General features: G+C 44.4%; 1 protein-coding gene across 5 annotated transcripts in view; it reads right to left on the reverse strand.

Moving 5' to 3' along the window:
- Nucleotides 1-577: 577 nt before the first annotated feature.
- Nucleotides 578-25,027, reverse strand: part of Scmh1 (Scm polycomb group protein homolog 1) — a 112,247-nt gene continuing 87,797 nt past the window's right edge. For all 5 annotated transcript variants that reach the window (XM_028784709.1, XM_028784711.1, XM_028784713.1 and 2 more), the window contains 6 exons: nucleotides 15,298-15,498; nucleotides 13,495-13,686; nucleotides 7,976-8,170; nucleotides 5,230-5,295; nucleotides 2,515-2,657; nucleotides 578-1,629 (listed from right to left, as the gene is read on the reverse strand). In XM_028784709.1, the coding sequence (XP_028640542.1) occupies nucleotides 1,504-1,629; nucleotides 2,515-2,657; nucleotides 5,230-5,295; nucleotides 7,976-8,170; nucleotides 13,495-13,686; nucleotides 15,298-15,498 (923 nt within the window). In that variant the 3' untranslated portion in view covers nucleotides 578-1,503. The remainder of the gene's footprint in view (nucleotides 1,630-2,514; nucleotides 2,658-5,229; nucleotides 5,296-7,975; nucleotides 8,171-13,494; nucleotides 13,687-15,297; nucleotides 15,499-25,027) is intronic.

The raw sequence follows: 25,027 nt of genomic DNA on the forward strand, positions 1-25,027 counted from the left end.
GAAGACTTGGCAGAGTGGCCCTATGCAGCTCTGTGAAGACTTGGCAGGTGCTAAATGCATCACCCCTGTGGCCATGTCTGTTGCAGCTGTCCTGCAGCTCTCTCACACAGCAACAGTGAAGCTTGGAGCGCTCCCTGGATGTTACCTCAGGCTGCCTTCTCCACCCTCTGTAAACCTGCTCCCACTGTAAGCCAACAGGCTGTATGTTTCTGGGCTTGAGTACAGTGGGTACCATGAAGGCCTGTCTATACTGCCTCTTTTCTCACCCCACAGGAGGAGGATAAAGTAGCCTACGGAGGCTTCTGGGAGTTGCTAGCCCTTGGATTGCTTCTTGGCTTGATGAAACTGTAGTGCACAATTGTCAACTTGACAGAAGGAAGCAACTGGGGGACAGCCTGGGGCCTGCAGGGTGCAGGGTGCTGTGGGCACTTGGACAACAGCCTGTTCTTTTGGACTGTGAATGAAGAGTTCCTAGGGATAATCTGGCTCAGGTGCCTTGTTTTACACGTATAAGAACCAAGACGAAGTGAAGGAGTAACCTGCTTGCTGAGATGTCAACTGGTTAAAAAGACACGGGCATTTGTATTGGTTTTTATTTATAAACAAATTGACATAAAATAGTTCAGATGGCAGTGGGGGCCGCAGTGCTGCTGACTTGCTTAAGAGGAAACACAGGAGCTAGCAAAGGGCAAAACCCCTCCAGCCTTGATGTCCTCTGTCCCACCATTGGGGCCCCGCGGCCTAATGGCATTAGGCCCCATCTTTTGCAGCAATTCTGACCAGGGCAGGGAGCTGTGGGAGCAGGGTGAGGGAAACTCTATCAGAGATGAAGACCAGGGCTACAAAGGACTCAGTGTAGGAAGAGGGGCCCTCACCTCATGCTCAGTGAGCCATAGACTTTGTCCATTCCAGAGAAGAAGTGCCCTAGGGCAATGTCTTCTGAAATAGGGCCACACTTCTCTGGAGAGGCCTTCTCTGGACTACAGAGGATGGTCTCCCTCTTCCAAAAAATGTTTGGTGCAAGAGAAGCATTAAGTCCAAATGCCAGAAGCAATAAATTAGCAATAAGAAAGGATCTCTTTAAAAAAGGTCTGCACCATAAGTTCAGAGTCTGGGGATCCAGTGAGAAGGCATGAGCTGGGGGCCATGGGACACTATGCCAAGCCCAGGAGGTGGCAAGGGGCCTGGGTACCAGGGCTTTCAAGGTCCTAGGGTTGGCGTCTTCCTTATCTCTTGAAAGGTGCTCGTCTAAACTCGTGGTGAGAGGCTGGCTAGCCTTGAGAAATAAATAGAAGGGTCTGGGAGCCACAGCAGGCTAGGGGAAGAGCAGCACCAGCCCTAGGCCCACTGTTCCCTCCTCAGTCCTTCATGGAAGGACACATCAGGGCAGGAAGGGTAGCAGTGGTGGTTTTCCAGCCTCCTAGAGTCCTGAGGTCACCCAGAGCCCTATTAAGGTGCCTGGGAGCTGGCTGGTGGCTTCCTGGAGAAGAAAGTGCCTCCTGTTCAGAACTTTCCCTGTTTCAGCCGATCGATGTGGAAGGATAGCTTGAGGGCAGGTCCCAGCTTCAGGCCCATGTACTTCATCATCATGTCACTGCGAAGCAGGAGCAGGGCCTTGCCATCGATTTCCTGGGGGTGGGAAGAGCCACCATCAGAGGTCTGCTTGGTCTGACTGCCTCAGGGGCCAACCAAAGCCCATCCTGAGCACACAGTGCAGCCAGGCTGCTGGGGTCCTGAAGCTTGCCTGCACCCCTCTGTCACTGCACACTTCTCCCCAGGCAGGCACTATAGGACAGGCTACTTCCACTGTGTTCTTCTCTGCTGCTGGGGCCTGTTTTCCTGTCCTAAGCCTCAAAGAAGCATTCAGTCAGAGCACATGTGCAGCCGTGTAGACATTGGCCCTCAAGATGCACTGTGCACGAGCCCAGGGCCTCTTGAGGCAGTGCTGACAGTTAGGACTGCTCTGGAGCCCCTGCAAACCCATCTACCTAAGATTTACATGGTCAGTGACAGGGGGTAGACTTTATTTTTGTGACCACAGGAGAATGGCACCAAGCAGCAGTGGAGGTAGGGAAATGGGTTTGAGCCCTAAAATTGGGGTGTGGTCAGAGCAGGAGGGCAAGAGCAATGCCTAGCCATGGAACCAAGTGGTCTCTTGAAGGAAGCACTGGGCTCACAGTTCAGCAGAGGAGGGGGACCCACGAAGAAGGAAGCAGGGGCCACTTGCATAGGATTCTTTAACTTGGGGTGAGATCCCTGAATCTCATACCAAGGCAGACAGGGATAAAGCACCCTTGAGAAAGATCCCCGGAACCGAGCCCCAGACCACAAACCCAGTGGGACTGTGGCTCAGTGAGACCCTGTGCTAAGACTGAGGTAAGCACAGTCCCTGCACAGTGGGGTCTGCTCAAGAAGGCATTGCTTGCATTGTGTTCCAATGGACACAGCAGACAGCCATGCCCTCTAAGGTCTATTGGTCAGAGCACACATAGGAAGTCAGGCAGAGGCACCTACATGTTTTCGGAAGAGGTCAGCGTGGGAGCCAAGCTGAGGGTCGGCTTCCCGGACAAACTGCATCACATCCTCCACTGTCCATGAGGAGGGGTCCCGGCCACTTAGGCGAGGGGGATCTCGGCTCTCCAGATGTCGATCTGACCCTGAAGGACACAAGGGCACTTAGCACAATGCATGAAATGACAGCTCATCCATGGCCACCGGTCTCCTGGCACACTCCATTAACCCCGAGGTAGGTATCGATGTAGGCGGTGGACATGAAGAAGTGGGTACGTACTTTTGCTTTGACTTTGGGGATCAGAGATAAAACTGAGAAAGCACACACTCTGGGTTCTTTCCTGGGGCGGGGGGGGGGAGGGGAGAGAATAAGTGGCTTCCCTACAGTCTCATATACTAGGGCAAAACAAAACAAAACACAATTTTTTGCCTTGGCTGCCAGGATCTCAGGACAGAATTTAGGACCCTGTTTACAGCTTTTATCTCGATCGTGGGTGAAACACAGCTCTTCGTCTTCCCTGGGGTGTGATCTGGGATCTGACTGTTTTGGTCATCCACTGTTGTACACACTTGCACAGGATCCCCTTCTCTTCCTTCAGTCTCTCCATCTCTTCAGGCAAACTCCAGCTTATCTAAGGAGATCTTGGCTCCTGGGACCACATTGCTGAAATAAATGGTCCCTCAAAGCATCTCCTGCGTTGGTTACAACCTGTTCTGTAGATAGCACCCGTAGACACCCTGGAAGCAGAGCTAAGACACATAATTGAAGAGTGGCATTCTTTACCTATCTCCTTCCGAGGTGAGAATCTCCTCCTGCCTGCCTTCCTGCCTTCATTCTGGGTCTTAGGGCTAAAAGCACACTAGCTGGCCCAGTCTGACCTTTCCTTTTTTTGTTAAAGGATAGCAGTTCCAGCTTGTAGTCAGCACCGAGCAGACAAGAGCAGAAGTGCTAAGACAGCAGGTGATTAGAGGCATCTACACCCTCAGGGGTTTCAGGTGCTAAGAGGACTGGAAGTGGGAGGGGGCTCTGTGAGCTAGTCACTTTCCCCTTCACCAAAAGTCCTTTGTGATGCCAAAAATGAAACCAGCCTGAGACTCTAAGAGACAGGAGATGTTGGTTGAGCAGTGTATTGTGTAAATGTGCCCCTTTTGGACCACCCAGCCTTTAATGAGGGCTAGGAAGTATGTGTGTGTGTGTGTTCACATATAAATACACATGCAGGTTTACATACATATACATTACACAACATACTGTTAACTGTATTGTGTTTTTCCCAAATTCCCATGTTGAAATTCCCAACCCTCAAAAGTGATTATATTAGGAGTTTGGGCAGAGCCCAAATTTCATAAAAAGATCAGTGTTCTTTTTATGAAGGAAGCCCAAGGGGGGACTCCCACCTGAGTCTGTAAGTTAAGTGAGGCTAGCTGGTGCTCACTAGATGACAGACATACCAGCACCTTTATCTTGGCTTTACAGCTTTTAAAACTGGGAGAAATAAATTTCTGTTGCTTGTGAGCAATCTACTTTATAGTAACTATTAAAGCAGAACAAAGGAGCTAACAATTCACATCCTGAATACTATTATGTATTTATGTCTGCCATCCAACCTCCATTACAATATAAATTCAACAGGGCAGATGGTAGGCATTTTAATTTACGTGATAGCCAGAGAGGCATTCATGAAATGACATCTGAGCAAAGACCTTAAGCTGCAGAACAGTTGGCATGTTTAAGGTTACCAGGAAGGGAATGAGGCAGAAACACACACATGAGGTGACACACGTGAGGTGAGACACGTGAGGTGACGTGTGTGGCATGACACACGTGAGGTGAGACACGTGAGGTGACGTGTGTGGCATGTTTGCTTCCTGAGGGGAAGAGGGAGGGTGGGGAGACAGTAGAGAGGCATGCCTATCACTGACAGCGACTGATTGTGCTCAGGAACTCTGACAGATAAGCGATGTACTAACCCAGAACAAGGCTCACTTGCAGTCTGCTGAGAACAGTATTCAGGGCAGGGGAGTCCTGGTGATAGTTTAGGCAGCAGACACCCCCAAAGTGCACTGCAGAGGTAGTCAGGGAAGCAGTTGGAGCTAAGAACAGTAGTCTACAAGTTACGAGACCTACTGCCCTCAGCTCCTGTGACCTCTAAAACAGCCCTTGGAAGGAGGAGACTGAGGCCTAGTGAGATGAGGAGCTTAGACTACCCAGCTAAGGAGATAGGTTAGTGCCTTATCCTTGACTCGTCTGCTCCGTTTTCCGTAGAGCTGACCTCAGGGTCCTTACCTCCACGCTCAGGGAAGGCAAACCACACCAGTCTGAGGATGACAGGGTCAGGTAGAGAGCAGGGAGCAGGCTAGCACACTTATGTCTGATCTGAGTGAATGAAATAAGACTCAACATTCTTTTTTGAGACAAGCAATCTAGAGCTCATCAGATGGAATCCAGCCTTAGAGGTTCTTCATGTAAAAGATTGAGTATAACCTGGCACAAAGACTCCTGATATGTCTAAAGAGGGGAGAGCTGATACCACAGTACCACCAGGGCTAAGGAGAGAGGGAAAGAGGGAGAGAGGGAGAGAGGGAGAGAGGGAGAGAGGAGGAGAGAGGGAGAGAGAGAGAGAGAGAGACTGACTGAGACTGACTCTCACAGTGCATCACTACCAGAAGCAGACCCTGCCTTGGTTGAGATGAAAACCACAGTAACCCCCCACATACCTGGGGAATGATTTACTTTCCAAAATGATTCCACATCCCTTCTTTCCTTTGTTCCTTTTAACACTCCTGTGGAAAGACCAGGTTGATATGAGAATTTCCATTCTTGCTTCATGGGGAGCACTTTGCATATAAGAGCCCTGAGGTGAGAGACAGCTTACCCATGTCTCAAGGCAAGGACACTGAGGAGCCGTGTCTCAGCTCTCTGCAGAGCCTTTTCTACTTCATTTTGCCCCTTGCTAGGGATGGGGTATAACCCAGGGAGCATGTCTGTCTCGGTTTCATGAGATCTCTCTTACAAAGTCATCTTTCACTTCATGTTACTGGAATCTTTTTTATCTTTTTTTTTCTACACTTTACATACTCTGGGCTGGGGGAGACTAGGGTTTGAGGATAGTACACTCTCCTGACTTCCGGTTGGTATTTCTAGATCACGTTCCTATGAAACTCACATGTTTCAGAGGCTAACCCCATATCCAACCATCTGTTCTTTCTGAACACCATGATTTAGGGTTTTTGGAGCATAGCTCACCCCTTTCTGTTCCACCCCAGCTCCTGCTGTGGGGCGGTCAGTCCATGCACCTCCCACATCTCCAGTGAGCTCAGATATCTATCTACTGTTAAGGTCACTGTCCGGTGCTTATCAGCATTTGGACAAACTGCTTCCGAATGTTAACCATGTCCTTCTCTGATACCAACTGCTCATCTTTCTAGCTCCCTGGAGATGGCTCCCAGAGCGGTTATGTTATAATGCTTAGCTATGCTTAGCGGCCAGTGATCCCCACCATGCTCCTTCTGGCTCTACTCAATTCTTTATGCACTGTCCTCCTTCCTAGTTCTTGTCTTACTAGCACACCATAAAACCTTGATTTTCAAACTGTCTTGTCTCACCTCGAATAGGAGACTCTAAGAAACAAAAGAAATCCGTAGCTCTTACAAACTAGTCTCCACCCAGAGCGGGGCCCCCTGAGATTTCTGGCAAACACTCCTTTCTTTCTCCACTGTCTCTCACTGTCTGTCTCGCTGGTCGAATCTCTCAGTACTCCTGAAGCCTTCCCTGTTCAGTCCTTTCTTTGTTCAGTGCTGGCACTCTTCTTCCTATGCCAGAGAAAGTGTATCTTCTAATCCAGCTGCCTGTGCTCTGGACCCTACTACTTCCCACCATTCCTGTCTTCTCTGCTATAGTCTTTTTTTTTTTTTTTTGTTTTTTCGAGACAGGGTTTCTCTGTGCAGCCCTGGCTGTCCTGGAACTCACTCGGTAGACCAGGCTGGCCTCGAACTCAGAAATCCGCCTGTCTCTGCCTCCCAAGTGCTGGGATTAAAGGCGTGCGCCACCACTGCCCGGCTCTCTGCTATAGTCTTAACCTCTCACAACTTCATGTTGCCTATTGGCAATCATGCCCAAGTGCTCTACTCAGTAAGAATTTCTTTTGACCCACGGCTCTCTCATCTGTCTTTATTGTGATCAGATTTTCCCTTGATAAACATGTACTGCCTTCCCCATATCTCTTGATAAGATCACCAACTACCTACCAGTTATCAAGCCATGCAGGTATTCCTCAGGTCTGCTGCTGAGCATTCATGGAGTGTCCAGGCACTGAGATCCAACCAATTCCCCCTCTTCCTCACACTGGCTGCCTTTCCTCCTGTAAGCCCTGTTCCTGATCCCACTTTTCTCACTTTGCCTACTAGGTACCCAGGCACCTATCCTTGGCAAGCTGCTCTTTTCATCCTACCCTTACTTCTGGGAACACATTTACTTGTAAAGTCTCAACAGTAACTGATGTGCCAATGACCCCTAGCACTTAACTCCAGCACTGCACTCTTCTAATAAACCTAGGAGACAGTCTCCACTTCCCCCTCCCTCCCTATCGTCAAGCTTTTCTAAATCAATCTAGTAAGTAGTTTCACGTCTAACACAGTCTTAATTTTCAGGCCTTTCTCACTTCTGTTCTGGCCCATTCTTTCTAGTCTTGTCCCTCAAGTCCGGGTTCAAGCCAGCACTCCATTATTCAGACAGAGTTCTGTTTGGGTCTAGCCTCTGATCAGTTACCACTGGTAGCCCAGCTCTGTCCACACGATCAACTCTACACTCTTCAGTTTGGAAGTTTTCCATACTGTAAGCCCTGACCTTTGACATTATGTTTCAGCAATACCAAAGCTGCAGAGTTCTGCTACGACCCATTCTACTCTCTACCTTTAGCTCCACTCTGTTCTTCCGGGAAAGTTCTCCCTGTTTCCCAGAAGAGACACAGCCATTCATCTAGTCTCAAACAAGGTGTCACTCTGCAAAGAAGAGGGCCTTGAAGGCACAGTTGGGGTTAGGTGTCCCTTTCTGCATTTCATACTATCAATTATGCATCTTTATTTGCTTTACAAGTATCTTTTTTAAAGTGTATCTCCTGTATAAGACGTTTGTAAAAAGTAATTTGTATTATCCCATACAAAAGACAAATAGTATTCAACAAACAGTTAAAAGCTGTAAGAACAACCCCTTCCCTGTCCGTTTTAGTTCTAGGTCTTTGGCTCCCAATTTATGTTTGTTTTATTATTATTATTTTTTAGAACCAAGTGCAGAACACCAATAACATCCCAGATGGCTGGGCATGGCACAAAAGTGAGCACAGCCCTAGTCCTAACACCCAGTAGGGCAGCAAAACTAGTTTCCCTTAGTACTCTTTGATCCCAGGAACAAAGGAAGAAGAAAGGGCAAGGAGTCATGAGGACCACAGAGCCCTGGTCAGCTTACCCCTAGAGCAGAGCCTACGTACAGCAGAAACAGTGCTCAACGGGAGGCCACAAGAGGGAAGCAGGGGCCGATAGCCAGGAGTCCGAAGGTTTTGGGATGTGCTGACAAGGTTGGCAGGCTTCAAGGCAGAGTCCATCAGGTCTGAGTGTGTCTCTAAGGACCGGGCCAGGCTATTCCCCAGGACAAAGGTTTCACCTGGAAAATAATAAAACCAGAGGTAAAGTAGGAACTCGCCTGGAAGGACTGGCAGAGTGCTGGCTCCAGGTACCTTCCTGAGTGGAACAAGAGGCAGCAAGACAAAGCCCTACAAGGACTCAGGATGCCTGTGTATCAGTCATGGCTCCTGGCTCAGGAGCTCCGGACTTGGACTCCTCTATGTACTCTGTCTTCTCTAGACTGTTCCTCTTGGCCTAAGATAGTAGTGGGCCTTTTCTGGATAAGGACAACTTAAAAGGAGTAGAGTTACTTTAGGTGGAAGACAATTCCTTAGTCATAAGATGCTAGAAAGAGGGTAAGGTCTGTGGGAAGGATGTGAATAATCAGAGGACGGTTCTGTGTGTGTGTGCCCATGCACACACATGTGGAGTGTGTGTGCCCATGTACACACATGTGGAGGCCAGAGGATACTGAGTGTCTTCCTCTATCATTTTCTGCTTGATTCCCCTCAGACAGGATTTGTCACTGAGCCAGAAGTTCACTGTTTTTTGGACTAGGCTGGCTGGCTAGTGTGATACCAAGATCTGCCTGTCCTTGACCCCCAATGTTGGAGTTAAAAGCACATACAGCCACAACCACTTTTTAATGTGGGTAGTAGGGATTCAAATTCAAATCCTCACAATTTCAGAGCAAGTGCTTTTAAATACTGAGCTAGTATATCCTCACACGAGGAGTCTTGAGAAGCAGATGCTCATCAGTAGGACATCTCAGAAGTACTCCACGGCACCTGACCTAAGGCCTTTCTGCAGAGACCCTGCTCCTTCAAAGCCTCTAGCCATCTATCTGTACTGATCTTGTTCTATGGAAACATTCCAAGGAAGCTGGGGGAGCTCAGGCCCAGGGACCAGGATCAGGTAAGAACCTGACCGACACTCAGCAGAATGCTTCTCACTACATCATGGGAAACCCTGAAGAAGTTTATCCATACACAGCCTTCCAAGGGGTGTGTGACTCTCTGAAAGCCTCTGGGAAGGGGATCTCATGACGACAGTTCTGCACCTCTCTGGCCAACCTAACCCTAAGCTTAGGACGGTGTGCTGCCTAGTCTTATGCCAACTTGATACAGACTAGAGATATCTGACAGGTATTTCATTTTGATGGGAGAGGGCCCAGCCCATGGTGGGTGGTGCCACTCCTGGGCTGGTGGTCCTGGGTTCTATAAGGAAGCAGACTGAATAAGCCATGTGAAATATAATGTTTCTAGGTTCACTGGTTCTCTGACCTCTGCTTGATAAAGACCACTCCCCCTCCTCTCATGACTGGCTGTTCTCTTTGAGGATTTTTGGCAATCATGTCACTGTTGAGAGTTCTAATGGCTAAAATGCCCTCTTTTTTTTTTTTAAAGCTGAAATATGTCTTCTTACAAATCGTCCCCCATGTTCTACTCTCTGTACTCTGAGTTCTCCCTGTCTTCCCAGGCTTCCCGGGGAGTATCTGTTACCTATGACTTTTCTCTATACTCCTTCCCAACCCTTTCCCCCTTCCTTGCTCCCTTGCTGGCCACCTTCCATTAGGAATGCTTGTAGGGTACCTTTCTGCAGTAAGATCTGGAGAAGAGCTGCCTTTTATTGATGGTGAGTGAACACAGCAAGGTCCTGACCTATGCCCACTGACATCCAGCAGAGCAGTGGCACACACCTCTGTTCTCCAACATCACAGCAGAAAAGCTAATTTACATTAACACTGGATGGTTAGAGATCTTCTATCTCTGTCTGAATAGATAAGCAAGCTGACTGCCAGGAAAAAGGGCACTGAAGATGGATGAACATGCCAGAAACAACTCAAGTCACTGAGTCCTAGAACAAAGGTATCACTTTCCCTAGCAGGTAGCAGCCAGGGAATCTCAAAACAGCAGATCTAAAGGTCAATGCAAGGTCGACTCCAATCACAGCTAATGTGAATATCCATAGTAACTAGTTGAATTAAAATAAATTTCCTGCCTCATATTGCTATTTTTTTTAGGGAATCCAAGGGAGCCCCTTCCTTTAGCCTCCACATGCCTGGTACTTAACCCAGAGCACATGAACTCTGCAGAAGGGACTCAGCTGCTAATCTGCTCTCCCCCAGGAGTCCTCTTATCCACTGTCTTTCATGCTCTTTGCTCATCATAAGTGGCTGGGCTGGAGCATCTCTCACCCATGTTCTTAACCACACGCCTTTCCCTCTTAGCTTCAGAGTGCAGGGGTCAGTCTGTCTTACCTCTGTCTCCCAAAATCCAGGACAGAATCTGGCAAAGAGTGAGGATTTAATCAATGTTTGATGACCTAAAACTGAAACCCCTGGACTGGTCCTTCACAATGCCAGTGCAGTCAGAGAAGATGGAGAGAGGAGAGACTAGCTCTAGATAAAGATGCTTAAGAGACAGGACAGTAAAAGGCACCAAATGATCTCTTACTGGATCCTAGATTATAGAAAACAAAACAAAGCAAAACAAAAACAGCTACAAAAGACATCATTGAGACAACTGGGGAAATTTTGATCTAGATGGTATAGTAGCCCAGGAGTATTTTATTTACATTAAATTTATTTTCTTTTAAAATATTTATTTCTTTATTTTATTTATGAATGAACTGTAGATGTCTTCAGACACACCAGAAGAGAGTATAAGATCCAACTGATCTCACAGATGGTTGTGAGCCACCATGTGGTTGCTGGGAATTGAACTCAGGACCTGTGGAAGAACAGTCAGTGCTCTTAACCACTGAGCCATCTCTCCAGCCCCTACATTAAATTTCTTGAACACAACAATTAATGTTCTTTCTTTTTCCCTTCTCATCTCTCACTCTCCCTTCTTCCCTCTTCTCTCTTTCTGACATAGGGTTTCACTGTGTAGCCCAGGCTACTCTTTAACTTGTGAACCTCTCCCCTCAAATTCCTGAGGGCTGGGATTACATGTATGTGCCTATATTCTATGCTCTTTAAAAGAGATATGTAGAAAAATATTCCACTTGTTAGCTGGGCCATGGCAGCACTCGGGAGGTAGAGACAGGTGGATCTCTGAGTTCAAGGGAAGCCTGGTCTATAGTTCTAGTTCCAGGACAGCCAGGGCTACACAAAGAAATCCTGTCTTGAAAAACCAAAACAAACAAAAATTTCACTGGCAGTTAATTCTTGTGTGTTAAACAGACAAAAACCATATACACAGATATGTATTAAATATATAGATACAAATATATGTGTGAACAGTGAAACAGAGCAAATGCTGCAAAAAGTTAGCAGTTACTCTTGGTAAAGGACTCATTTTACTTTTGTTGTAATTTCTCTGTAGGTTTGAAAGTTTGTAAAATAGAGCAGTGAAAACAGAAAGGCAGCTTAAAAGGCTATGGACTTCTGATGGCTGCCTGTTACACTGCAAGTACAGGGTCAGCTGAGCCAAGTCCACAGAGGCGGGGCAATGTGCGGGCAAGGCAGGCAATGTGCCGGCAAGGCGGGAAGGGGAAGGGCTCTGGTAAACAGTCCGGTTCCACAGGTGGGCGCACAGAGACTACAGCAGTAGAAATGTGTGACTAGGCAGGTGGGCAGGAATGGAAAAAAAAAAAAAGGTTCAAAGGAAAAGCAAAAGAAAGCTATGGGTACTGATGGCAGAGGGTGGGTAAGTAGCTAGAAAAATATAGGTACCAATGAGGTACCGGAGCAGAGGAACAGGCAGGCTGGGAAGACAAGCTACAGAGTGGTGGAGTCAGAAGTCTAGACAAAGCCCTGGCTTGTCTGGGCACAGTTAAAACTGCTTCTAAGAAGCAGACAGAAGGCAGGATGCAAGTACACGACATGTTGAAAACCTTCCATGAGGAGCAGCTTGGTGAGCAGAGAGGCTAGAGTTGGTGCAGCCTGTCTGACATGGGGTTGATAGGACACAGTCACAGCTGAAGGGCATCCCTGCTCTTTATCATGACTAGAGGCCCACTGTGGGCATGTCCCCAGCAGCCGCTGAGTGCTGCTGCTGCCACTGTACTTTCCCGGTCCTGAGGAGCCGTGCTCTATGTGAACATTCTGAGTTTCTTTTCTTTGGGCAGCTGTCCTGTTGGCCATGCCGCTCTCTCTCATGCACCTCCTCTTTCAGATTCCCAGTTAGGCCTTTCATTAGGGAGATGGAGCCCAGGGCTCCCAAATGACAATGGCTGAGAATATTTAACACTCTGTCTCTGTCTATACCAACTGCAGCCTATCCAATACAACATTACAACTGAAGGACTGTTCTTATAGGTTCTGATGTTTAAAAAAAAAAAAAAACAATTTAGAGCAGGCAGTTTAAGAAGTTTCCTCTGAAGAAAAGAACCACCTGAGAGGTATGGTACAGCTGCAGGGACCAGATGTTTGGTTGACATGCAGGCAATGGAGGAGTTTAGGTATCTTTTCACCCCAAATCACATAAGAAATTCTCATGTGTTACAGAAGTATAGAGGGGTCAGAGGAGACTGGGTGTGTGGTCTCTTCCCGGAGGACATTCTTCAGAAGTGATACTTTCGTTAGAAGTCTTTTCATTAAGAGTTTGATGAAAAGACAACAGGAAAGGGAGTGTGGGAGTGAGACTCATGCAGAAGCCCCAGAGCACCTTTCGGACTTACGAACCCTGAGATAGACAGAGTAGCCCCAGGCTGATGGTACCTCCTCTGCTCAGGGCACCCTCACAGGTGTCTTTTAAAGAACAATTCCTCCCTCTTAACAGCAACCTACCTCTATATGTCTGGGACCAAGCTTTCCTCCCTCCCTCGGTTCTGTGTCCTGTATTCCAGATCAGAGATGCGGAGCTCCACTCATTCTTCAAGCCCTCTGGGAAGTGCTTAGTCACTGACCTAGCCACGTGGCATCCGCTTTCTCATTGTGGGTCTAGTATGTTAACTAAAAAGTTATTTTCCAGCCTAGTTGGAAACAGCAGGAACTCGAATGGACTTGTTAGACTGGCAATGCTAGAAGTTCGGGCCACGTGCCAAAGAAAAGAATGGACAGCCAATCAACAAGGAGCAACTTTCTCAATCTCTAGCCTAAGACTAAACCTTGTAGCTAGCAAAGGAGAGCTACATGAGGCCTTTGATTAATACTGGGAGATGTGCTGGGACTTCATGGGCTGCACAGAAGGAAATTATAGGACAACTTCTAGAGTCAGGGGTCCAGAGGAAAGAGATTCTAGAGTGACAACAAAATTCTGAAGACTTAAAGTGGTAGAAAACCAAAAAACCCCTAGATACCCCTAGATGTAACCCAGATGTTGCAAGGGTAAAGAGCAGAAAACCAGATCTGTGGACAGTGGACGCCTGGGCCCTTACAGGTGTTGCTGGCTGCCCAGGTCCCATCCCAGCTCCTACCTGGTAGGTACCTGTCGTGGCCGTGGCTGTACTCTGTGGCAGTGAGTGATACATGAGTCTGTGTAAAGGGCTGGTTGCCAAACAGATTGTCACTCCGGAGGTTGTGGCAGAGCTTCTCCAGGAAACGGAGGACATAGGTGATGCTGTTGACTGCTGGGAGGTGGAGAGTGTGCTGTTCCCGGTCAAACACGGCTGTAGGGTTAAGTAAACAAAGCAAGTGAGCTGTACAGTGAAGTGCAGTGCTAGCTGGAGGAGCCCAGCTCACTGTGTGGCTTGGGCTTGGCAGGTTACAAAACGGCAGAGCCAGGTTGCTTGCCCACTTTTCTTCTTCCTGTTGCTTTCTCTTGCTCAAGGGCTTTGATTTTTGCCTCTAACTCCAAAGGGTGTGCAATCATGGGAGTGCCAGGCCAGGTCTGTTGCACCCTCAGGGCTCTGGTATGATCTGACTCAACCTGTACAAATAACTATGAACATAACGCTATCTGCTTCATCACCTGGCTGAGCCTCTTTCAGGAAGCGTGCTCACCTAGGATGCCCAACAACAGGGAAGCTGTGTGGAGGATAACACTACCGTTTCTAGCAGTGGCTTAGGTATATAATTTCCAGTCTATATCAGGATACTGGATTTGGGCAACATTGGGAAATGTCTCATGCTTGTTTTTATTTTTATGCACTATCTATTTCTATCAAAATATTGTTATAATTTTTAAAAAGTAAAAGGTTTTGAGGGAAGCGAGAAGATGGAAATCTGGGGAGATAAATCACTCTCAAGAAAGTTTTAAAGAGGAAGGCCTCTAGGCGGTAGAGAAGAAGAGCAACTGCAGGCAGTTAGGAAGACAGACCCTGCAGACTGCTGCAAGGGAGGGCGGAGAGGGAGTGGTCTGGGCCTCAGAGCAGATGGGTGCGAATGTCTCAACAGTTCCCATCCTCCATGCATCCAGTGACTGCCTAGGCTCGGCTCTGTAACATTTCTGTTGTCGCCCTTCCACAGAGTGTGTACATTTTCTTTTCCACCATTGTAGGCATGAGTCTGTCATAGTCTGTTTTCCCTTTTCTTGGCTAGTGTGTGGCAGAAACCTCTGCCATACAGTAAAGGCTCAGCAGGTACTTGCTAAAAGGCTGTTTATGCTCCCTGTCAGCTGGCTCCTCGATGCCACAGCAGCTTGCTATGGAGGAAAGGGAGGGGACTGTAAAACAGCATTAGAGTAAAGACTGGAAGGCGTAGGTAGGTCAGGTCATTGTAGGCTTGGTGGGTAAAAATAAGATTTTGGACTTAAGAAAACTGAAACAGAAATAGAGCACAGCAGCAAAGTATTGTCAGTTACTGCAGCAAAAGTACCACACTGTTAAAATCAAGTTTGCATTTTCCCTTTATCCTGGGATTCAGCTCTCTTTTATGGGTCCTATAGGCCCAGAAGCTTAGGAGGCAGAGGAATGAAAGGAGGTCAGGGGTCCTCTGAAGCCAGTTGAAGAAATTCTCTTGTTGTAACAATATAGGCCCTATATATTTTCCCCACGAAATGGTTTTAAACAACTCTCATTTTCTGTGTGGGAACCAAAGTTTAGAAGCTGTGTTAGGCAGTCTGTTAGGCTATTTTTGGCAGACGTATATGGTACATACTATATGGCATATAGGTTATACAGGTTCAGCAGAGCCTGGGGGCTGGCAATGAGGACGTTTGAGGAATGGGGTCCTTTTGCATTTTCCAGAGCCTGTGAGTATGAACTCAGTACTAGGACCTCGCATCAGAATGAAGGTTTGCCACTCTGGTTAGGAGGCCAGACTAGCCCAAAAGTGTTTACCTGAGATGACTTCACCGCCATGGCCCTGTTTGAGGAAGCTGAAGACAGTTTTCTGGTGATAAGCACAGTCAATGCAAGCCTGGACAGCCTGCTGCAACACCACAGAGGCACGGGCTGGCCCAAAATGGTCAGGAAGTTGTTGGATCTTCTTCTTATCCAGGTGGGGGCCTGTGCTGCCATTCTTGTTCAAGTAGATACAAACTACAGGGAACAAAAAACCCAAGAGCCTTACACTGTGCCTGGCAGAGAGAAGTCAGCGAGCAGCTCTCTTCCATCTGCTCAGCTCTGGACTTGGATCCACTGGGATTCCCCATAACGATGCTGCAGAACACTGTGGGTGATGAAGAAGGCTTAGCAAATCCTGTTTCTAGTTGCCACCAACCCAACCTGCACCACAAGAGCTCTGGGAACAACACAGATCAGAAGTCAAGGCACAGACCTTGTGTTTTGTTTTCTGGTTCCTGAAAAGAAAATGTAAACTCTGAAGAAGACTCTCAAGAATCAAACTTCCTTATCTCCTAACTTAAAGATAGCTAATTGGCAGGAAAAAAGTGCCCATGAAGTTGGATATAAGGGTCAATCTATGAAAAGAAGGACCAGTCTAGGTCTGCTAAGAAATGGGGACAGAGGACTATGGAGATGTTCAGTAGATAAAGGGCTGGCTATACAAATTTGAGGACTGGAGTCAGTACCACAAGAGTAGGTGTGAAGGCTGGGTAGGCATGGTGGACCACCTATAATCCAAACACATGGGAGGTGGAGTCAGAAGATCCCTGGAGCTAGCTAGCGTCCTAGACTATCTGATATCTGTAAGCTTTGGGTTCAACTGAGAGACCTTGCTTCAGTGAATAAGGTAGAAAAAGACTAAGGAAAACTATTGGCTTCTACATGCACACACATATAAGTACACACCACATCATACACACCACATCATACACACACACACACACAAACACACACACACACACACACACACACATGAAAATAAAAAACAAACGGGATGTTGTTGAATATCTGTAATCTTAGGACGCTGAGGCAGAATTCTGGGTTCCAGGCAAGGTTGGGGTAATATTAAGTAGATTCAACCTCCCAAAATTTAAGAGAACAAACAAGAATAAATAGCAAAAAGCAAAATGCAAAAAGTAAAAAGAAAAGAAAAAAAAGAAAAAAGAGGATTTTCATGTTTGGCAGTGTGGCCATTGTTCTAAAATCATTAAAAATGGAGGAACTCAAAGACAAGACACTTAATAAAAACAAAATGTTCATAGTAGCTTATTTATAATAACCTTAAATTAAAACCAGTGTAGGTATCCATTAACAGGAGAATAAATACACAAACTATGGTATGTTCATCTGAAGGAATACCACTGAGCAGAAAGAAAACTTTCAACTATGGATAACAAAAAGATCATAAGTGACTTTCAAAAATGTTTTTTGAGTAAGAGAAATGAGATGAAAAAGTACATACAGACAGCATGGCTAATTTATATCAAATTCTAGCTCTGGGAATTCTAATTTATGGTAGAGATGCTGCAATCAGAGTGGAGGCAGAGACTGACTCCAGGAGCCTGAGGAATTTCTGGGACAGCGGAGGTATCCTGTATCTTCATCACAGTGAGGGTGGGCAGGAGTTACACAGGTGTTGAGATTTATTAAAACTCAGGAAATCATATGAGTGTACAATAGACTTGCAACTAAGATTTGTATATTTTACTGATGTAAATCTTAAATAATTTTTTTTTAAAGATTTATTTATTTTACTTATGAGTACACTGTAGCTGTCTTCAGACACACCAGAAAAGGGCATCGAATCTCATTATGGATGGTTGTGAGCCACCATGTGGTTGCTGGGATTTGAACTCAGGACCTCTGGAAGAGCAGTCAGTGCTCTTAACTGCTGAGCCATCTCTCCAGCTCTTAAATAATTATTCTAATAGTAAGTTTAAAAATTAACTCTATATGGCTTCTATGGTAAAACACCAAAGACCAAAGTATGCAACCTCTAGAAGATTGTCTGTTCAAGCCTGACTGCATAGGGGTTGATGTCAAAATATCCCCTCTCCAGGAAAAAGACATCGGGATGGGTATGGCCCTCATGCCTCACTGGACAACGACAGGGGGACCGGAGCCATTACAAGGTCCCCTTCAAATACTAGAGGTCAGGCCTCTATCCCTGCCTTCGCAAGATTAGAATTGTCACAGCCCTTCTATACTTAGAGAAGGGAGGAGATGTCAGGGGCAGCCCTGCTTACACACTGAAGGCCTAAAATCAGCCATAGACCTAAAATCAGCAATAGGCCTGTTATACATGTATACTAACACCAAGTCTTGGGTCTCAGTGGAAAAACATTAAAACAGATGGCTATAAGCTAATGTAAACAGGCAGCTTTTGTGGAAATTTACCAGTCTGAGTAGTCATAGACCTTGTAAATAGGTAGCCTTGGCAGACAATACCAACTTAGATAAGGACAAGTGAATCATAGGCAGAGTCATAGTGACCTGTCCCCTGAACCTTCACCCAGCCGATACCCAGTTCTGAAAGATATCTGTATTCCTCCTGAACATACGCACACTCCAGTGTCATCCCCTTCCCCACCTCCTGCCTTTCTGTGTTTATAACCCCTGTGTGAATGAATTATAATTTGAGAAAAAATAAATAAATTATTAAAAAAAAAAGAGAAGATTGTCTGTTTTAGAACACTACTCTGAAAGTCTTTGACATACCTCTTATTGATCTCTGTCACACTTGACCAATAGGCAGTAGGTCTGGGCCTAGGATTAGGAAACCAGCAGCTTCTACTTCCTATTTCTTGAGATATTTACTCTTTGGTCCTAACTACTATGTGTGGGAAAACAAATTATTTTGTGAAGAGGTTCATGTGGAGAAACAGGCAGAACCAACATGCTAGCCATGTGTAAAAGTGAATCCCCAAACCTAGTTAGTCCCCCCCCAGCCCAATCTAGCACTGTATGCAACAGATGAGCTGTCTCTAAACAGCCAGCCCTTAGTGTTTCAAACTTTAGTTCTGTAGTAGTTTGTCACATAGCAAAAGTTTATCAGGATAAATTCTAATAAACGATTCTTCAGTAGTGAATGCTAAGCATTTGGAACCAGGGGTAAAAAGCACCAGAAGTAAAGAACTAGTGCAAACTCATACCCCTGGGTTATTTTTTTCCCATTGGTGCTGGGGATCGAATCCAGAGCCTCATCCTAGCTAAGCAAGTGCTTAGTTACCATTGGGCTACATTCCTAGCCCCTTTAAGAGAGTTTTAATGGAAGCCTAAAGGTGCCCAGAAAGCTATCAATGAGAGTTTAAAGGAAGGTGAAGACAATGTGACTGGAGGTGAAGGGTGGGGGTGGGGGTGGGGGACAATGTGCTAGGAAGGGACTGAAAGTTTGATATGACTGTTGTCCATAATAACAAAACAGGAAATGTACTTGATGAGCTCAATGAAATGGCTAAGGATTTTTAAAGCCATCATTGTGTTGCCTGCCTTCTTACTACTTAAGATAAAATGTAAGATGAGAGAAAAAATCCTTTTTTAAGAGGTAAGAAAGAAGGTGGGGGCATGGTGGCACATGTCTTTAATTCCTGTATTCATATCAGAGACAGGTGGATCTCTGAGTTTGAGGCCAAGTTGGTCTACACCAGGCCAACCAGAACTACATAGTGAAACCCTGTCTCAAAAATCCAAACCAACCAGGCAGCGGTGGCGCACGCCTTTAATCCCAGCACTTGGGAGGCAGAGGCAGGTAGATTTCTGAGTTTGAGGCCAGCCTGGTCTACAGAGTGAGTTCCAGGACAGCCAGGGCTATACAGAGAAACCCTGTCTCGAAAAACCAAACCAAACCAAACCAAACCAAACCAAACCAAACCAAACCCAAAACAAACAAACAAACAAACAAACAAACCCTAAAATACAATTACATAAATTTCACTCCTTTCGATTCCTGGCCTCCTTTCTTTAATTACTGAGATTCCCCAGCTTGCTATTTTTAGCTGTAGCTGCAGAAGAGGCACAAAGTCGAGAAGGGTTTATCTCCATAGACCTATGTGGCTCTCGTCTTGAACCTTGATGATACTCAGAAGAACTGAAACTGTTAAGGCAGGCCTTTTGTTAGGACAATTGCCAGTATGGACTGAGACGGTTCAGAGGGAGTACAAATGGAACACACTGTTCTTCCAGCCCTGTCTCTTCACTTCTTTGGACTCCCAATCTTTTTTTTTTGTTGTTGTTGTTGTTGTTTATTTGTTTTGTTTTTTTCTTGAGACAGGGTCTCCCTTCAGTGTCCTGGCTATCCTGGAACTCACTATGTAGATAATGCTGGCCTCAAACTCACAAGAGATCTGCCTTCCTCTGCCTCCTGAGTGCTGGGATGAAAGGCCTGTGCCACCACTCATATGTGTGACCAAGCCAACTCTTATAAAACAAACCAACCAATCTATAAACACCATTTAATTGCGAGCTTGCTTATTCTAAGGAGGCTAATCCATTTTCATCATGGCAGCATACATGATGCTAGAACTGAAAACTACATCCTGATCCACAGGTGGAGAGGGTATGAGTGTGTGAAGGACACTTTTCTAAAATGGAATTGAAGGGCCATTCTAGGATATGGAACCCATGCCTGACATGGATGAAGTGGCTAAGAACCTGGGACTAAATACATCATGGGCCTGAGGGGAAATCCTACTACTATTATTCTGCTAAAGGAACACAGTAATAAAATGACTCCTAATGACACACTAATACACCTTCAGTTCAGCGCTCATTAGAGAATCTCCTTCTTGTAGTAGATCAGAATTAACGAAGGGATCCACAACTGGACAATGTGCAAAGTGAGAAAATTTTGCACTTATCCCTTAACAGCTCCAAGATCTAAGTGGAAAAGGAGAAAGCTTGTAAGAGTCAAGATGGTGGATGACTTTGAGGAAATGGTGTCTTCTAGACACAACAGAGCTGAAAACACACTGAACTCAGAAACTTGATCTACACAAGTTCAAATCACTCAAGGAGACACCAAGAAGCTGTTTGTAATTGTTACTAGCTGTGAAAGAGAACTCAGTTTTCTCTAATAGTGATACTGAGTCTATCAACCATACAAACTTCAGGATCTGATCCATATCAAAGAGTAGTAGCTGGCCAACATAAAAAGCCTCCATACTTTTTGTGTGCTTTTGCTTTGCTTTGATATTTTTTGTCATATATTTGGTTTTCACTTTTTCTTTTGATTTCCTTTGTTTTGTATTTTCTTTTTGAGAGCAAGAGAAGGACATGAAGTTAGGTAAATAGAAAGGAGGGGAGGATCTAGGAACAGCTGGGAGAGGGGAAAGAGTATGATCAAAGTATATTTAAATTGAAATAAAAGGGAATATAAGTAGTAAAATTGTATGCCTACAAATTAATTAACCTAGATGAATGTACCATCTTGATGAGAGACAATTTCCTGAGACTTAGGCAAGAAGGAAGACAGAAGGCTGAGCATAGTGCTATGTGGTTGTAATCACAGCTTCTCAGGAAGCTGAGTTCTGATGGCTTGAGCTCAGGAGTTCAGGTCCAGTCTGACCAAACAATGAGACATTTTCTCTTAACAAAAAGGAAAATATGAACAGACTAGGCATACATATATTAAACAAACCAAATACTGGTAAATTCTACCAAATATTTAAGGAAAAAATTATACCAATTCTACACAATCTCTTTTGGAAGACAGAAACAGATAAAATGCTTATCAAACCCATTTTATGAGGTCAGCATTATTTTAACACCAAATCCAAAGATATAACAATAAAAAAACTTGTAGGCTAACATCTTTCATGAACACAGATGTCGAAGTTTTCAATGAGACATTAAAAAGTCTTATTCACTATTGCATAGAAAGGATTGTATGACACAAACAAACAGAATTTATCCCACATATGGAAGAGTGATCTAACATTAAAAAAAAAAAAAGGATAAATGTAAGCTGGGTGCAGTAGCTCATATCAGTAATCTTAGCACTACGGAGACTGAGATAAGAGGATTTTGAGTTTCAGGCTAGTCTAGGATATACACTGGAATGTAGGCCAGCCATGGCTATATATAACAAGGTCTTATCTCAAAACTTAAAAAAAAATCCCCTATTTTAAAAATATTTATTTATGTTATATATATGAGTACATTGCAGCTGTCTTCAGACACACCAGAAGAGGGCACCAGATCCTATTACAGATGGTTGTGAGTCACCACAATGTGGTTGCTGGGAATTGAACTTAGGACTTCAGGAAGAGCAGCTACTGTTCTTAACCACTGAGCCATCTCTCCAGCCCTAATGATTTTGTTTTTTTAAAAAAACTTGGAAGCTTTTTATCCAAATTTGAATGGTGGAAGTCTCACTGCAATCTGTAAGGGATCATTAAGAAGGGAATGTCCAACTAAGTGAGATCAGCTCTGAGTCCCAAGATCTGAGTTCATAGAACAGATGCCCTAGTTTTTCCCCTCTGACAAATGAAATGTCTTCTCTGAGACAATTTCAAATGCCAAAGAATTTTTTAAAAATTCTACCTAGGTTCTGATAATGCCATGCATCCTATCAGATCACCATGGACAAAGGCTGGTCTTCAATAATGATAAATCAATGGAAAGCCCACATTCACGTGGAAACTCAACAATGGTTTACTCAACGATAACTTGGTAAGGAAGAAATAAAGAAAGAAATTAAAGACTTTTTAGAATTTAATGAAAATGAAGACACATCATACCAAAACTTGTGGGTCACAATGAAAGCAGTACTAAGAGGAAAACTCATAGCTCTAAGTATCTACAAAAAGAAACTGGAAAGAGCATACACTAGCAGCTTGATAGCACACCTGAAAGCTCTAGAACAAAAAGAAGCAAATACACCAATGAAGAGTACAAAAAGAACTATACAAAGTATCAATAAAACCAGGAGCTGGATCTTTGAGAAAATCAACAAGACAGATAAACCCTTAGCCAGACTAACCAGAGGGCACAGAGACAGTATCCAAATAAAATCAGAACTGAAAAGGGAGTCATAACAACAGAAACTAAGGATATTCAAAAAATCATCAGATCCTACTACAAAAGCGTATACTCAAAACTGGAAAATCTGGATGAAATGGACAATTTCCTAGACAGATACCAGGTACCAAAGTTAAACCAGGATCAGATAAACCATCTAAATAGCCCTATAACCCCTAAAGAAATAGCAGCAGTCATTAAAAGACTCCCCACCAAAAAAAGGTCAGGACCAGATGATTTTAGTGCAGAATTCTATCATACCTTCAAGGAAGACCTAATACCGATTCTCTATAAACTATTTCACAAAATAGAAACAGAAGGAACACTACTCAATTCTTTCTATGAAGCCACAATTACACTCATACCTAAACCACACAAGGACCCAACAATGAAATATAACTTCAGACCAACCTCCCTTATGAATATCAATGCAAAAATACTCAATAAAATTCTCGTAAACTGAATCCAAAAACACATCAAAACAATCATCCATCATGATCAAGTAGGCTTTATCCCAGGAATGCAGGGATGGTTCAATATTCAGAAATCCATAAATGTAAACCACTATATAAACAAATTCAAAGAAAAAAACCACATGATTATCTCACTAGATGCTGAGAAAGCATTTGACAAAATTCAACATCCCTTCATGGTAAAAGTCTTGGAAAGAACAGGAATTCAAGGCCCATACCAAAACATAGTAAAAGCAATATACAGCAAGCCAGTAGCCAACATCAAACTAAATGGAGAGAAACTTGAAGCAATCCCACTAAGATCAGGGACTAGACAGGGCTGCCCACTCTCTTCCTACCTATTCAATATAGTACTCGAAGTCCTAGCCAGAGCAATTAGACAACAAAAGGAGATCAAAGGGATACAAATTGGAAAGGAAGAAGTCAAAATATCACCATTTGTAGATGATATGATAGTATATTTAAGTGACCCTAAAACTTCCACCAGGGAACTCCTAAACCTGATAAACAACTTTATATCAGCAAAGTGGCTGGATATAAAATTAACTCAAACAAATCAGTAGCCTTTCTCTACTCAAAGGATAAACAGACTGAGAAAGAAATTAGGGAAACGACACCCTTTACATTAGTCACACATAATATAAAATATCTTGGTGTGAATCTAATCAAGCAGCAGCAGATCTGTATGACAAGAACTTCAAGTCTCTGAAGAAAGAAATCGAAGATCTCAGAAGATGGAAAGATCTCCCATGCTCATTGATTGGCAGGATTAATATAGTAAAAATGCCCATCTTGCTGAGAGCAACCTGCAGATTCAATGCAAGCCCTATCAAAATTCCAATTCAATTCTTCACAAAGTTAGAAAGAGCAATTCTCAAATTCATTTGGAATAACAAAAAACTCACGATAGCAAAAACTATTCTCAACAATAAAAGATCTTCTAGGGGAATCACCATCCCTGACCTCAAGCTGTACTACAGAGCAATAGTGAATAAAGACTGCATGGTATTGGAACAGAGACAGACGAGAAGGTCAATGTAGAACTGAAGACTCAGAAATGAACCCACACACCTATGACCACTTGATCTTTGACAAAGGAGCTAAAACCATTCGGTGGAAAAAGACAGCATTTTCAACAAATAAATGGTTCTGGTTGAGCTGGAGGTCAGCATGTAGAAAAATGCAAATCAATCCATTCTTATCTCTTTGTACAAAACTCAAGTCCAAGGGGATCAAGGACCGCCATATAAAACTACACACTGAAACTAATAGAAGAGAAAGTGGGGAAGAGCCTCAAACACATGGGCACAGGGAAAAAGTTCCTGAACAGGACACCAATGGCTTATGCTCTAAGATCAAGAATTGAGAAACTGGACTTCATAAAATTGCAAAGCTTCTGTAAAGCGAAGGACACTGTCAATACAACAAAACAACAACCAACAGATTGGGAAAAGATCTTTACCAATCCTACCTCTGATAGAGGGCTAATGTACAAAATATACAAAGAACTCAAGAAATTAGACTCCAGACAACCAAATAACCCTATTAAAAAATGAGGTACAGAGCTCAACAAAGAGTTTTCAACTGAGGAATATTGAATGGCCGAGAAGCACCTAAAGAAATGTTCAACATCTTTAGTCATCAGGGAAATGCAAATCAAACAACCCTGAGATTCCACCTCACACCAGTCAGAATGACTAAGATTAAAAACTCAGATAACAGCAGATGCTGGCGAGGATGTAGAGAAAGAGGAACGCTCCTCCATTGTTGGTGAGATTGTAAGCTGGTACAATCATTCTGGAAATCATTCTGTCGGCGGTTCCTCAGAAAATCAGACATAGTACTACCTGAGGATCCTGCAATACCACTCCTGGGCATATACCCAAAAGATGTTCCAACATATAACAAGGACACATGCTCCACTATGTTCATAGCAGCCTTATTTATAATAGCCAGGAGCTGGAAACAACCCAGATGTCCTTCAACAGAGGAATGGATACAGAAAATGTGGTACATTTACACAATGGAGTACTACTCATCTACTAAAAACAATGAATTCATGAAATTCTTAGGCAAATGAATGGAACTAGAAAATATCATTCTTAGTGAGCTAACCCAGTCACAAGAGAACACACATTGTATGCACTCATTGATATGTGGATATTAGCCCCAAAGCACACAATACCCAAGGTATAACTCAGAAGCCCATGAAGAAGAAAGTCCAACGTAGGGTG

This window comes from Grammomys surdaster, unplaced genomic scaffold (assembly GCF_004785775.1).
Source record: "Grammomys surdaster isolate TR1022 unplaced genomic scaffold, NIH_TR_1.0 100, whole genome shotgun sequence".
In the NCBI taxonomy this organism is placed as follows: domain Eukaryota; kingdom Metazoa; phylum Chordata; class Mammalia; order Rodentia; family Muridae; genus Grammomys; species Grammomys surdaster.